The 15,403-nt window shown below is 40.7% G+C and overlaps 1 protein-coding gene across 2 annotated transcripts in view; it reads left to right on the top strand.

Annotated features, from left to right (window-relative positions):
- The window catches only part of pacsin1b (protein kinase C and casein kinase substrate in neurons 1b), a 28,727-nt gene extending 13,694 nt beyond the window's left edge, over positions 1-15,033 (top strand). For both annotated transcript variants that reach the window (XM_035661099.1, XM_035661101.1), the window contains exons 2-10: positions 5,186-5,312; positions 8,132-8,288; positions 8,483-8,718; positions 9,585-9,740; positions 10,239-10,414; positions 10,499-10,619; positions 10,764-10,888; positions 11,374-11,570; positions 12,626-15,033. In XM_035661099.1, the coding sequence (XP_035516992.1) occupies positions 5,253-5,312; positions 8,132-8,288; positions 8,483-8,718; positions 9,585-9,740; positions 10,239-10,414; positions 10,499-10,619; positions 10,764-10,888; positions 11,374-11,570; positions 12,626-12,735 (1,338 nt within the window). In that variant the 5' untranslated portion in view covers positions 5,186-5,252 and the 3' untranslated portion in view covers positions 12,736-15,033. The remainder of the gene's footprint in view (positions 1-5,185; positions 5,313-8,131; positions 8,289-8,482; positions 8,719-9,584; positions 9,741-10,238; positions 10,415-10,498; positions 10,620-10,763; positions 10,889-11,373; positions 11,571-12,625) is intronic.
- Positions 15,034-15,403: the final 370 nt, after the last annotated feature.

The raw sequence follows: 15,403 nt of genomic DNA on the forward strand, positions 1-15,403 counted from the left end.
GGGACAGATGTTGAGCCAAATGTCATCAAACCAACATGAATGTCTCATATTTGCCCTGTCCAAACAGTGAAACAAGTTGCCATTGATTGTTTTATAAAAATATGCAACCAACGTCAAAACATGGATCACAATTTTTTAGAAAAGACATTTTCAGTCGCAACAATCCCCCAAAAAAGCCAGTGAAATCCTGGAGGTACTGACAAGTCATAAGTGTGTCTGTTTAACCAGCTGAAAGTTATAGTTGCACTCCTGACCCAATGCACCAGAGCCTTTGTCGGACAAGTTTGCCAACTAAAACAATAAACCAAAAATTCTATTGTGGACAGATACGAAAGATAGAAAGATTAAGTTTATAACCAGAAAAAGCTGGTGTGAGTTGTGTCGCTTTCATACAGTAGCCCTACAATAACCCTTCTCATTTTTCATTCATTCAAGACACACATATTTTAGGTGAACAGAAATAGTTTGTTTGTTTCCCAGCATTTAAAAAAGATCCATGACTAATAACTTCAGCAACAATACCTTGCGTGTGCTGCTTCTATAGAGGCATTCAAATGTCTCCCCTCTGCTGTATAATCTGATTGTGAAATGAAACTCTGATCATATCAGCAGTTCCACCAAAGTCTGATCTCTAAACACCTCACACATCCACACTACAGCATCTACAGTGCTGTTCATAAACAGCAGCAGCAGCCCACCTTCTCCAACCACCACCCCCTCTCTCTCCTCTCACCCTCCTCTCTGTCCCTCTGGCCTGCTGCTCTGTCTGAGCCATTCAAGCAAAGCGCCACAGGATTATCCCTCACTCATTGAGAAACACACACACACACACTGTCTTTTCCTGCACTGTGCTCTAGGCACAAAGATCTCAGATCACAGATTAGTGGTCCTCTTCCCCCATGCTCCGCACGCTGATGCTCCGTCAGTAAGAGAGGACGCAGAAAATAAACGAACGGGAGGGGAGAAGAGGAGGAGAGGGGCTAAGTGCTGGAGGAGCCCACGTGTCTCTTTTCTCCTAGCTGCAGCCTTAGCCGCTGTTAATGGAGGACTGGGGGTAAGCTTTTGTTGCTTTGGCGGGGGGCTGTGCTCTCCCTCTCTCCAGGTCTATTGCTGGTCTTTGTCTCGGGGTTTGACTCTCTTGGCTTGTTGATGCTACAGGCTCGCTGTGCTGCGAGTGGCGGTGCTTTTTTGGTGCCCGTGCACTTGCGGGGAAGGGGATTCCCAATGCTCTCTCATTGCTTGTTTGTGAGGATGTGGATCTTTGACTGAGACTGCAATGAAAGAGGAGAAAGAGTGAAGAATGAATGAAAGCAATGCGATGCTGACTAAACCTTGACCGTGCTGCCAATGTTTGGGTTTGTGTGTGTGTTGGTGGGTGGGTAGGTAGGTAGGTATTGTTTGTCTACATTGAATAACTCACCAGATAGTGTACTCTAAATTAGAAATACAGCCAGATTCATGTTGTTATTTCTGTCTCAGTTTTATCTCTACTTGTTGGCTTTGATCGGAAAGTGGAAGAAGCTCGTCAGTGGCTGTTTTCCTACAGTGCGATTCTGTGCAAGCGAAGGGCTATCCTGAACAAAAGCCCCCTCTCGGCATGTAGCTAATGGATTAACCAAGCATGATAAACATCCACTCATGCCGTGCTCCACGCTGCATCCGGTCGAGGCATTTGTTTTGCTCAAAGCTGTTGGGTCAGACCTTTGTGGAGATTTCACTGGGTTAACTGGATTTTGGATTTTTGAGTCCCCTCACTTTCCTCTCTCATTCCATCTCTGCCCTTCATTGTCCCAAGTGTTACTCCATCCATTTGGTCCACGGTTGACCCAAATACCCATGCAGCTCACACCCCTCCCCCTGACCTCCTATCAAAACACATCTCTGCTCCTTCTCTTTCTATTGTTTCATATGTGTCTCTTCATCAAACCGCTTCTTCAGCAGCAGCTTTTGCTTGCCACCGGCATCAGTGTGGTGTTTCCTAAACTTTTGTGACAAATCAAATCGCTTTTTTCATTGTGTGAGGTACAAGCACAAAATCTGTGTCTTGAAGAAATAGTTGAATATTCGCATGTCTCTCGCGTTAAATGTGAGACTAAAAAGGTTAGCTTAGCATAAAGACGGGACACAGCAAGCCTGACGGTGTCCGAAGATAACAAAATCTGCGTACCAGCACAACTAATTAACACGTTATGTTTCATATGTGTAATCCATACACAAAAACAGAGTATAGAAACGTCAAATTGTGGCTTTTAGAGGGGGGTTATATGAGGTTGCCTCTGGTCACCAGCAGAGGACGTTACTCTTCTCAGCCAAGAAATAAATAGTCTGACACATAAAGCCCTGTAAAACCACAGTTTCTATGCTTCGATCCGGTACAGATTAACCAAAGAAGGTCTTTAGAGTCGCAGGGAGGCAGATTTGTTTCCATTAGACAGAATGAGGTTAGCTGTTTCCAGTCTTTGTGCTAAACTAAGCTTACCGGCTGTAGCTTAATATTTACCTTACAGAAAATGAGAGTGGCGTTAATCTACTCAGCCTACTCTCAGCAAGATATTAAATATTATTTACCCATATGTTGAACTATTCCTTTAACATACAAACGTCATCCATCAGAGGTCAAATGACTCATTCTCAGCATACTTTGGTTGTTTTATGAAGCACCGTGGCAGAACTGACCTTGCCACATCGGCATTACAGCATCACAGAGCAAATCCTTATGAAATGCTCTCACAGTATCATCTGTTTAGTGGTATTTTGTATTCCAGCAACGGCTCAGTGAAACTTGTCTGTAGCTGCAGCTGGCATTTCCCTGCACTGATAACAGTATTTTCAAATCATCGTTGCTGTTTTGTTGTCATCTCATGTTTGTCATCTAGGTTAATTTGCATCCTCCTCACTTTGCATCTTATCTTGATCTGCTTTTCTGTTTCGTTCGGGGGGGGGTTGTGTGTTCACCTGCAAACATTCATAACCCACTTTGGATGTTTTTTTGTAATGCATCTTTTTTCAAATCTCAGTGTTGTATCGCTTCCGTGCTTGCATGCTTGTGCAAATATCCAAAGTAAACAAAATGTCTGGGCTTTTGTTGTCATGTGATAGTGGGGTAGAGCAGCTGAAAGTGACGATTAATTAAAAAAGTCTGTTGAGTTAATGTGCAGGTGGGAAGCTCTGATATGGTTTAGAGGGAAATTGTGGTATTTCTCTACCGTATTCTCATCAGGACAAATAGTCTGGTTTCACCCAAAGTAGATCCATGTGCAGACAGAATAAGTCATCCAGGGAGGGCTAAAATCCTGGTGTGGTCCTGTGCTGTCAGCCCATCCTGAATGACGGTGCCTAACAAATATGCAAAACCAAACCAACTTAAATTCTTGTTGTTAAATAGAACAAATTGCCCTTTTTTAACCTTAAACCAAATGGCTTATCTTTAAACCTTTGTTCATGTTGTTGAATGGATGTACAAAGTTAAAAGAGATACGGTCGAAGTAAGGAATTTAAATGTATCGTCACAAGAAGAGAGGCTGAAGCTGTAACAATACACGTCATTGGCGGTGGCCAATTACCGCGTACTTCATCAGAATTTCTGTACGCTGTGTGAACGTTTGGCTGTGTTTGAAACTGTAGTTTGAGCTGTAAACTGAACCTGAACTGGCGGAGTTGAGTGTAGCACTGAGGAGGCTGCAGCAGCACCAGGATCATGTTTTCAGTCTGTCTGTGTCTTCACTGACTCATCCATTATTTGATGTTTTTCTTGTAATAATCAGTCCCTGAGCAGGCAGATAGATCGATCTGTTGTTGTCTTGCATCTTTTTGTAGTTTGGTGTGTCTTTGTAGTTGTTTTGCATCTCATTTTGCGTCCCCTGTATTTGTGTTGCATCTGTCTGTAGTTGTTTCATGTCTTGTTCTGGTCATTTTGCTTCTTTTTGTGGTTGTTTGTCAAATGTCAAGAGTCACTTCAAAGGCTCAGAGTCTCTGGCAGGGGCCCCTTGATCCCTCTGGCCCGCATGGACGTAGAGATTGTTTTGATTTTCTCTCTTTCCCCTCTCATTTTGTGTTGTAATTTCAGTGTCATCATTAGCAATCATGTCACGGCTATTAATTTCTGCTGCAGCATAAGGTGTTCCAGCGGGGCCTTGGGATAATGTTAGTTGATTAGAATAAGGGAAGATTACTCTGCAATTAGGCTACAGTGTTCTGACAGAGGCTGGGTGAGTCGATGCTGCTGAAAATGACGAGCCAGTCATTAAATCTATTGCCAAAGTCATCTCAGGCGAGTAGAGGGAGAAATAACCGGAAGCACTCAGGTTATGGGGGTGATTGTGGTTTTGTAAGTACTTGATATCATCATGTGGAAAAAGAAAAATGCTTTACTTATGTACTTCACTGGTCTCGTCACCTTTAGTCTGGACTTTGTATGTGTATCGGCTTATTATCTACAGTATCAGTTTTACTTTACAGCTGAAGCAACTGTTTGAGTAGTAATTTATCAAGCAAAACTAATTTATTACCTGTTTCTTCATTTTATATCATTGTTTACGCAATCATTGTAATCGGAATCTTTGGGTTTTGGACTGTTGGACAGACTAAATGAGAAATTTAAAGATATCATATTGGGGTTTAGGAAATGGCAGGCATTGTGACGGCCATTTTTCATCATTTTTAGACCTTTAATTAAAAAATAATGAGCAGATAATGAATATAATCGTTAGTTGCAACCCTAGTTTCAGCCTTAGACTGTATTTCACAATAATCGGGCTAATGAAAACATCATTCATTTGTCAGCCATTTGTCAGACGCGTTATCTGCTGTTCTTTAAATATCATCTTAATTTGTCATAATTCCATGTGGTTAATAATCTCTTGCATAAACCTTTCATGTGCGCCGCCTTTTTCCCCATTGCGTAAGCATTTTATAAGAGCACGAACAAAGTATCAAGATTAAGACTTGTGATTACATGAGCGTTTAATCTGTACGTGATGGGCTGAAACAAAAAAACAAAATGTTTAAAATCACAACGTCATAACTGCGTCCTGTTCGGTTTGAAGCTGTGAGACGATTCTCTTAGCGAACACAGAGAGACTGTGTACAGACACATTGTTTGCAGCTTATAACCATATGTATAACTGTGTGTTTACCAGCTCATGCCTCTGTGTTTACACTCTTCTGTGCTCGTCTTCTCTCACAGTGCATGAGGAGCGTCACTCTGCTGCAGATCGCTACAGCCTTAAGCCATCCTGCCAAAATCTGGGACCATGTCTGGAGCCTACGATGAGTCGGCCAGCCAGGAGGAGACCACAGACAGTTTCTGGGAGGTGAGACAGCAGGGAACGGTCTTTTGACAGATTAAACCTAACTGGGAGGTGACACTGCTTAGTGATGAACTCTCACTGAACCTGCTTCGTCTTGGGGGTGAGAAGGAATATGTGGGGCCTCGTTTATCACACATAAACTCACGGGCCTAATTCTACGCATAGAATCAGATTTATCAGCATGCAATCAATCACTGAGCGTCTGCCACTTTATAGCAGATCTCCGAGCCAGCACGTTGTCTTTTAATCACTCAAACTGCTACGATTCGGTGCCAGCGTTTTTTATTGAGTTGAGTTGACAAAGCCAGCTAAATCTGCTGTTAGGCAACTGTTAAAATAAGTTCAACAATTAAAAACAAATCATATACTCTTTTGGTCCGGCCTGTACTGTGGTTTCTCTCTCAGTGTTACCATCAGGGAGTAATTGCGACAGTTTTTTCATCTGTGGATGACACTGAAGTGGCACTCTGTCACCCACCTGATGTCTCTTTTGTGAGCTGCAGTCGTTTTTTTTCCAGCACTTTCAGGCCTTTTTTTTCCCCCCACCTCCGATAGAGCTCTAGTTCTTATTAGAGATGAGACAGTTTGCAGCATTTATCACCACCTGCCTCCATGCTGTCTTTGTTTGCTCTTGAACAAGCCACGTGTGAAATTGCCAAAATAAAAAGGTTCATTTTCTGAATTTCACTTCAGGTGTACATTAACATGTTAAATACCAACTCCTGTCCATACAGGTAGCTCTTATGCACACATGGAAAGTTGGCTTCTACAAAATGTGCGTCTTGAGTTTGTTGAAGGCTTCTAACTACTGTCTGCAACCACTGTAACGACAACTACACTGTACAGGTTTTCTAATATACTCCATAACTTCCATAATGGCTCCTCCAACTCTCCTGATAGCAGACAGGTCTCCATTAAGTAAATGTCCCAAATTTAATCTGTCTGCTATCTGTGTCAAGCAGTAGTTAACTTTAGTAGCAGACAGTGACATCACCTAAATTCAAATCATTTGACTAAAAATAGTACTACTTGGGTTTCCTGTGATTTCAAACTAATATAAGCGTTATTTTTTCAGTTAATTGATTTGAGAGTTTTAGTCAGAAAATAGGGGAAAGAAATCAGATTCTTAAAGCCTAAGATTATGTTATATTGCTTGTTTTGTCTGACTAATAGTCCAAAACAACAACATATCCCGATTCTTTATTCTTTACTCTTTCTGGGGTCCACACAGAAACAATGAAAACAATCATATAATATCAATAAAACAACAAAATATGAAGCTCAGAAAATGAAATGATTCAACAAACACCAAAAAGATCAATAAAAACCACCAAAAAGGTTCCAAAACAGCAAAAGAAAAATAGTGGTGTGATTTATTTAATTAAATAATTTAATAATAATAATAATATCCAGATTACTGTCACATAAAATTGTTGTTTTAGTCCTAGATGACGGTACGTTGTGCTGGGTTTCCCTCATACGATTACATCACCAACAACCTTTCCTGAGCACAAACAGTCCCAGGTAATTTGAGCAACAAGTTACCAGACGTCCATTCATTATATATGAGAGGTTGGACACCGTTCATAGTGTTCAAACCATGAAGACGCATCTTAAGCTACAGATAATACTGACGATCATATTGCTGCATGTTTGGATACAGTATGCGTGATGGATCGACTCAGCGAGTATTTAAGACAAAAAAGACGTATTGTCACTTTGTACGTTCCGGCTTTGTAGTCCGTTTCCTCTCTGACTCGGCTGTATTTTATCCTCATCATGTTTATCCTCCAGCCGGGCATTGTGCTCAGGAATCAGCTGGAGCAGCAAAGGTGCCTGTTTCCAGCACACAGTCACTACATCACAGTCAGTCGTTGCATTACAGTAGAGCTGCTGCAGTGCTGCCTGCTGATCGCTGACTCGGCTGGCTGCGGCTGAAGCACAGGGCTGGTGTGGAATACAATCATTTGTCCCCCCGCCTGCTTTCATTTAGTCCACATTTGAGATGTTGTTGAGTGTCATTTTCAAGGTGAGGTGTAGGTAAACAGCTATTACACATTCAGCAAAGATGCAGTCCTTTTTTCCCCCTGTCACAAAGGTGTGAAATGAATGCAGTAAAGTGGGATTTAAGCATCTTTCTCACTCTCTGGGCAAAGCTAATAGCTCTCTGGGAGGTTGCTGCTCCTGCGTCCATGGAGAGTTGTAAATTATATGACATTAACCCACCCTCTGCTTCCAATGCATAACTCTACACACAGCAGCAGCAGTCTCTTCCCTGCTGTTCCCTCCTGCTTATTCAGTACAACCTACAGGCTGCATTTAAAGTGGCACCTATAACAATAATAAAGTATACAGCAGTTTTTCTCAGTAATACAAATCATGCCTTCTTCAGAATAATGAGAAATTTCTCATAAAGAAACAATAGGACATCAGAAAATCTCGCCACAATAAAAGTAAAATAAAATCTTCATTAATCAAAACTGTACAGATTAAAGATTAAGGGAAACTCAGAGGATGTGCTTTTCTCTAACCAGGAAGTAAAGAAATCACATAAACAACCGTGACAAGACAAGACAAGAGTTACATGAAAAGAAAGATATTCTCTCATATCTGTAAGTAAAATATGAAGCTATAGCCAGCAGCTAGTTGGCTTAGCTTTGCATAAGCACTACCAGGGCAGGCCCAGAGGCTTCAGAGAGAGCAGCAAAACATTTTTAAATGTTTGTGAAAATAAGTAATATATAATAGCTGTATGATAAATGCAGTTTTTTCCAGCTGTATGAATTTATAGATGGTAACTTGAGACATTATTTTTATGCAAGGTTGGGAACTACAAGCGTACGGTGAAGCGGATTGACGATGGTCACCGGCTCTGCAATGACCTGATGAACTGCATCCAGGAGCGTGCCAAAATCGAGAAAGCCTACTCACAGCAACTGACAGAGTGGTCCAAGAGGTGGAGACAGCTGGTAGACAAAGGTAAGCAGTGTTTCTCACTTAGATTAAACCCACAACATACCCGACATTAGTTACATTACATACGCATACATTGCTTGTTGTTTGTACTATATCATGGGATTTGTCACAGTATTACATTGTTCCATAATCAATTACCCCACCTTTAACCAAATTCATGCTTCACTTGACCTATTCACCTTTCATTCCTCCACCAGGGCCTCAGTACGGCACAGTAGAGCGAGCTTGGGTGGGCTTGATGACGGAGGCGGAGAAGGTGAGCGAGCTTCACCAGGATGTGAAAAACAACCTGATCAACGAGGACTTTGAGAAGGTGAAGAACTGGCAGAAAGACTCGTACCACAAACAGATGATGGGAGGATTCAAGGAAACCAAAGAGGCAGAGGAGGGCTTCAAGAAGGCCCAGAAACCCTGGGCCAAAAAGCTGAAAGAGGTGAGGAGACACATTTTGAGTCTGTCCAAAGACATTGAATTTTTAAGGGTCAGTTCACGCAAATAAAAAAGAATATTTGCAGTGGTTTTGATATGTGAATGGGATTTATTTTGTGCTGACAGCTTTGAAAAATTACACTTGAAACCGTCAACAGTAACCAGGACATTGTTTCTGAGAAGACGTGTCGCTGTTTTCAAATGTAATTTTTCAGTGACATGAGCACAAATTTAATTCTTTTCACCTCAATTTGAACTGCGGTGACAGCAGATATTTCACAAAGAACATCAAAACTATCTCTTGGCTAGATGCAAACGGGGTAAATATATTTTTTTGTAATTCTGGGAAACTTTTTATATCAGCATCAGCTAAAATGATTAATTTCTGCTCATTTTTATACAGTTAATCGAACTTTCTGTTGCAGTCACTTATCATGAAACACTTCTATAAAGACTTTTATGGATTGTTTTAGATTTTAGAGGTGAAAATAATAGTTGATCAAAAAAAAAACTATTTTGATTATTAATTAATAAGGCAAAAATGCCAAACATTCCCTAGTTTTAGCTTCCAAATTGTGAGATTGGCCTCTTTTCTTTGTCTAATGTGAAAGTCAGCTAAATAACTTTAGGTTTTTGACTGTTGGTTGGGCAAAATAAGCAATTTAATACCAGTATTTTTCACAATTTTCTTACTTAAAATAATTAAATCTATAATAAAACGAATAACTAGTTGCAGCCCTACTTTATTTATGTAAAGTTTACAATTAGAAATAATATATTTGTGTATTTTCCTCATATGTGCATATTTACCCAAAAATATACATCATATCAAAAATGTTTTAATTTGTTTATGTCATCTTGTCCCTTTAGCTCGAGGCTGCCAAGAAGTCCTTCCACATGGCCTGCAAAGAGGAGAAGCTGGCGTCTACCAGAGAGGCCAACAGTAAGGGAGAGGCCTCTCTGACAGCTGATCAGCAGAAGAAACTCCATGAGAAATTGGACAAGTGCAAACAGGACTCCCAGAAGGTGAGAGCATCAGCTGCCGCGGCTCTAACAGGCCTGTGGGATCATCATTATGCAAAAGTCTTTTCCACAATAAAGCCAAAAGCAAATCAGCTCACGGCTATTTTAAGATGTAGAGCTGTTTTTTCTAGACCAAGTGTTACGAAGGCACTGTAGCTGTAGTCAGTGTAGCATTGTTAATGTGTGACTTAAAACCACACCTCCCCCTCTATGTTTCTGCCTCATTACTCTAACATTAGCTGAACATTAGTGAACTCTGGTCTCCTTTGACGGCCTCGACCTTCACACATCTGAACAATGATTCTGTCTTGTGCTTAGATACACATTTACTGTCCTTTCAACACTAATATGATTCACATTTGACCGCAGAACTTAAAAACAGCAACATGTGGACGAGACGTGTCATTAAGACATTACTCATCCCTGCATCAGTGAGGTATCGCTTAACATAATTTATTTCAGGCTGTTAAGAGTGTATTGCTTGTGTGTGTTACGAACTAGGCCAAGGAGAAGTACGAGAAGGCTCTGGATGAGCTGAGTAAGTGCACTCCACAATACATGGAAAACATGGAGCAGGTGTTCGACCAGTGCCAGCAGTTTGAAGAGAAGAGGCTGAGCTTCCTCAGGGAGGTGCTGTTGGACGTCAAACGCCACCTCAACCTCACAGAAGACCAAAGGTTTGAGACTTTTAATTAATATGACGAGACACAGTCATCAGCTTATCCTAACCCATGCACTAAATCCCGGCTGTCTTGTCGCAGTTATGCTACAGTGTACAGCGAACTCGAACGCACCATCACATCAGCCAGCGCGCAGGAGGATCTGAAGTGGTTCAGCAACACCCACGGCCCCGGCATGCATATGAACTGGCCACAGTTTGAGGTACAGAAAGCTACAATTATCAGACATTATGTCATCACTGGAGACCTGCTATATATACTGTCCAATCATTAAAGGAATAGTTTTAGGTTTGAATATACGTTTAAAACAAACAAATCCCAACATGTTTTGTTTGACGTTTTGCAGGAATACAACCCAGACCTTACCCATAACATCTCTAAGAAAGAAAAGTCAAAGAAAGGCAGTGATGGAGTCATGCTGACTAACGTCACAACAGCAGTAGACCACGCTCAGTCTGGAGACCGGGGAAGGTGAGATTAAACACTGATATATTTAATATTTCTAACCTCATTTTAGCCAGATCATCTAAATGTATGTTGTGATATTCCCAAGTCATCAGTGTATCTTTGCATTTGGTATAATCAGTATCTTCCTTCATTGTATGTTGTGATAAATATTTAATCATTTTGTAAGTAATCAAGTTTTATAATAATAATAATAATAATAATAATAACGTATATAATATAGTCATTGTAACTATGACTACACAAATACAGCTGCTAGTTGTAGAAATAACAGAAATACCGTGATATTAATAATAATGATCGTAGTTATAGCAGCTATAGTACGAGCAGTGACAGTAGAAACAAAGTAACACAAGTTAAGAAAAGAAGACAAACTACACACTAAAACAACATAAAACATACACAGTGGCAGTAATAGTCGCAGCACAGGTTGCGTAAGAACATTGTGACATTTTGCTGGAAAATGATCTTCTGAAATGTGTAACGTTCAGTGTCAGCAGCTACGAAAAGAACCAGGTGTACACGGCTTCCACGGAGTGGTCGGACGAGGACCAGACAGCCCCGAACTCAGGCAACGACACCAACGGAGGGACGAACCCCTTTGACGAAGACGTGGGCAAAGGTGTGAGAGTGAGAGCGCTGTACGACTATGAAGGCCAGGAGCAGGACGAGCTCACCTTTAAAGCAGGTGAGCGTGACACCTGGCGACTCCTGGTCACAGGGTTGATTCCTGCAGCAGTCAAAATCTTGTATTTGATCAAAACAGTGGATCCATGTCAGTGCTGTTAAGACTCAAGCTAGCAGCCATTTCACTAATGAGTGCAAGTTTGTCAAGTACAGTTTGTGCTGGAGTTTGCACTGTTAGTATGGCACATAATGCCAAAAGAGTGTCTGTACTCAGCTTGATGGCACAATATTTTGATAACGTGAGCTCACCAAAGTGTTGAAATGGCAAAATATTTAATCTTTGAATCAACAGACCTTTTCCACAGCAGCCGTTTTGGCATGAAACAGTAGAGTAAACACAGGTGTTACCAGTTATACTAATTAAGACTCAGTTCCATTTAGTGTAGCAGAGCTTTTGCAGTGAGCCAACATCCACAAGAGCTGCACCCTTAATTAGTATCATGGGTAACACCTGTGTGGCACCAAAGTAATCCAGTTGCACTGCAACCAACTTTTTGTCGTTAATGACCATCGTAAGCAAATGTAGTCAGTGTGAGGAGGAGAAACATCGAGCAGCACGAGTGAGCAACAAAAGCTGTGTATTTATCCATATGTTGGCAAAAGAGTTTTGAGTGTTATGAGTAAATATTAGTGTTAATCAATAAAAAAAAAACCGTCTTTATGGCCATTATTTTGTTACCTTCAGACAGTCATGCTAGCTGTTTCCCCCTGTTTCAGTCTTTATGCTAAGCTAAGCTAGCCAGCTGCTGGCTGTAGGGCAGATATGAGAGTGGTGTCAATCTTCTCATCTAATTCTCTGCAAGGAATCAAATTCTATCCTTTCAATACATTAAACTGATCAAAAACAGACATTCCTGTCCACACAAGCACAGGGGGAACACGTAAACTCCACACAGAAAGGCCCCAGTGTTTGATACTGAAAACATAGTATTCCTTTAATGTTCTTGCTGACAGCTTTGGGATCCATGGTAACGTTTACTCTGTATTACTCTAATTAGAATTGTTTCACATAATGAACCTCCTGCTCTACACTTCTGTCTCCTCTCACTGATAAAGGGGATGAGCTGACGAAGCTGGAGGAGGAGGATGAGCAGGGCTGGTGTAAAGGTCGTCTAGACAACGGCCAGCTGGGTCTTTACCCGGCCAATTACGTGGAGCCGATCTAACTGTTCCAACTGAGGACGCTTGGTGGGAAAACCCAGACTGAACCGTCCAGTCATAACTGCACATTGCCAGAGACTTGAAAGCAAAGCTTCTTCTTCCTGTCGGGCACAGTGAGCTGTCTTCATCTCAGCACTCATCACAGAGAACACCTAACTGAAACGAGATCTGTTTCGGGATCACATCATCTCCAAAATACTGCAACTGAAGCTAAATATTTTAGTCTCTTTTGTGTGTAGCTGTGTTTGATTTCAGATGCGATGCTAACATGCCATACAGTATGTTCTCTCATCATAATATTGATATGGTATCCTCGGTTGTGCCTGGATAGCGAAATTGAGCTATGCATTGTGCATTTCATGTATATATTTTAATCTTTTTTTTACAGTCTGGATGCTTGTACAGTTTTTTTTCTCATTGGATACAGTGTTTTTTTTTCCTTTGTGAAATATTTACATGTCTAGCTTCAAAGGAATAGTTTGACATTTTGGGAAAGGTGCTTATTCCCTTTATTCTCGAGAGTCGGAGAAGGTCAATACCATTCTTATGTTAAACCACAAGTCGTCACCCATTGTCCGGATCAAGCAAACTAGACACAAGATGTTATTCAGTGTGCTTTAGAGACAGAGCTAACTTCTGTCCTCCTGCTTTGTGTCTTTATGCTAAGCTAAGCTAACCAGCAGTTGGCTCTAGCCTAATATTTAGTGTAAAAATGAGAGTGGTATCAGTCTTCTCATCTAACTCTTGGCAACACAGCGAACGACCATATTTCCCAAAAACTATTCCTTTAATGCATTTAGTTGTTTTCCTGCTGCACTCCACAGCATGTCACTGAATTAGCATTTTGAAACGAGATAAAAGTCACTGAGCAGAGCTTCTCTTTGAAATGGAAATATGTACTCTGTACCAAACCGTGCAAGGATTGTTTACATTAACCTCCGCTGTCCCACCTGTCCCTAACAAGGTGCCTGTTATAACTCTTAACCCGTCATTTAGTTTCTCCTCCTCTTCTGTCTTTACATGCAGACTGTGTTAATAACGCAGGCGCCATGAACAAACTCGCAGCTGTTTTTGTACGGAGATTAGCTTCATTTCAAGACCAGGGTTGTATTTATTTTTTTAATTTCTGCAGTTAATGAGACTTGTCTGCTATGAGTGAATGTCAGTGACTCGGCATTATCAGCTTCCAGCTCTTATCTCTGTGGTTATATGCATGCTGATGCTCCCACACACTGTTTAACGCTCTGATCTGAACTGATCCAGTGCATGGCCTCAGTTTGTTTCCACCAAATTATTGACAGTTTCTTGATCGAATTAAAACTCTTATCGGGATGATAATGATGATAAATGCCATTGATTTGCATTGCATAACATAGCCAGTCCCCGATTGGTCTATTTCAGTGTGTGTGTACCAAAAAACATACTGTATTAAATATCGGGTGTACACGTCTTCATATTTAAATATTTTGTATTAATCAGAAAATCTGAATCAAACTTTATACAAACACAAATTATGAGTGCATGTGGCAGTACAGTACATGTTATATGAGATTGGTTTGTGAATCCTGGTTACCACAGGTGTTGGTGAAAACTACACCCTCATCGATGAGGAAGGCGGGTGTTCTCTTACTGACGCAGACAGAGAAAACTGCAACGAGCACTGCACAAGAAAGGAGAAAGAGGATCTCTCTCTGAAATATTGATGAGACAATTGCCTTTTCTGCTGCAAGATAGAGGTTCATTTTTAAAAGGTCCGGGAGGGAAATGTCTCTTGTACTGTGTTTATGCTTCTGTGTGCTTTTTAAAAAGTGTTGCTCCTTGTAAACTCTGGAGGGGTGAAATACATATTGCCTTACTAAAATCTACCACCCTGCCACGCCAGAGACTCTCAATCGTCACATTTCAACAAAGTGAAAGAGAGCTCGCTTCCACAGAATCTGACTCCGGCTCCTCCGGCTCAGTTTACACTGACACCACACGCAGGCCCTCTTTGTCTGATTGAAGATTACATGAATTTGACGTCTTAACGTACTTTTAACTGCATTCGCAAACAGACTGGTGCTGTTAACGAGTGTACTGTAAAAGTGTGTGAAGCTACAATTGCAGCATCCACTGTGAAACTCTTGTGATACACTGAAGGACGGTAAATCATATTGACAAAAAAACAAACAAACTTAAATGCTCCTTTTCTGTCTGTTGCTCATGCTTGAAACATTGATCTGCAATGTTGAGGACAACTTTTTAGAGGGCTTTCTCTTTTTTTAGCATAGTGCTGTAACTTCAAAACTGTAGTGCCTGTTCATCTGCATAAGCAAAAATAAAAGATGTCATCAGAAAACTCTGAGGCACGTATGAGACTCTGTGAAGTAGGATTTTGATGTTTCAGCACAATACACCTGGTTTCATACTACTGAAACACAAAGATGTGACTGCTGCACGTAATCATTTATAATGTGGTGAAATTTAGCTTAAAAAAAACAGTTGTGGAATAAAGTATTCAGATTACTTCAGTAAATTTAGCACCACACTGTAAAAATACTAAATATTTTCATATATATATATATATATATATATGTGTGTATATACGATATATATGTATGTTCATATGTTCAAAGCCCAAAAGAGTTTGCCGTTAACACAGATAATAAAGTAGATTAAAAAATAGTAGTAAAA

The sequence above is a fragment of the Morone saxatilis genome, unplaced genomic scaffold, assembly GCF_004916995.1.
Source record: "Morone saxatilis isolate NCDOM2014 unplaced genomic scaffold, NCSU_SB_2.0 Contig18, whole genome shotgun sequence".
Classification (NCBI taxonomy): Eukaryota; Metazoa; Chordata; class Actinopteri; family Moronidae; genus Morone; species Morone saxatilis.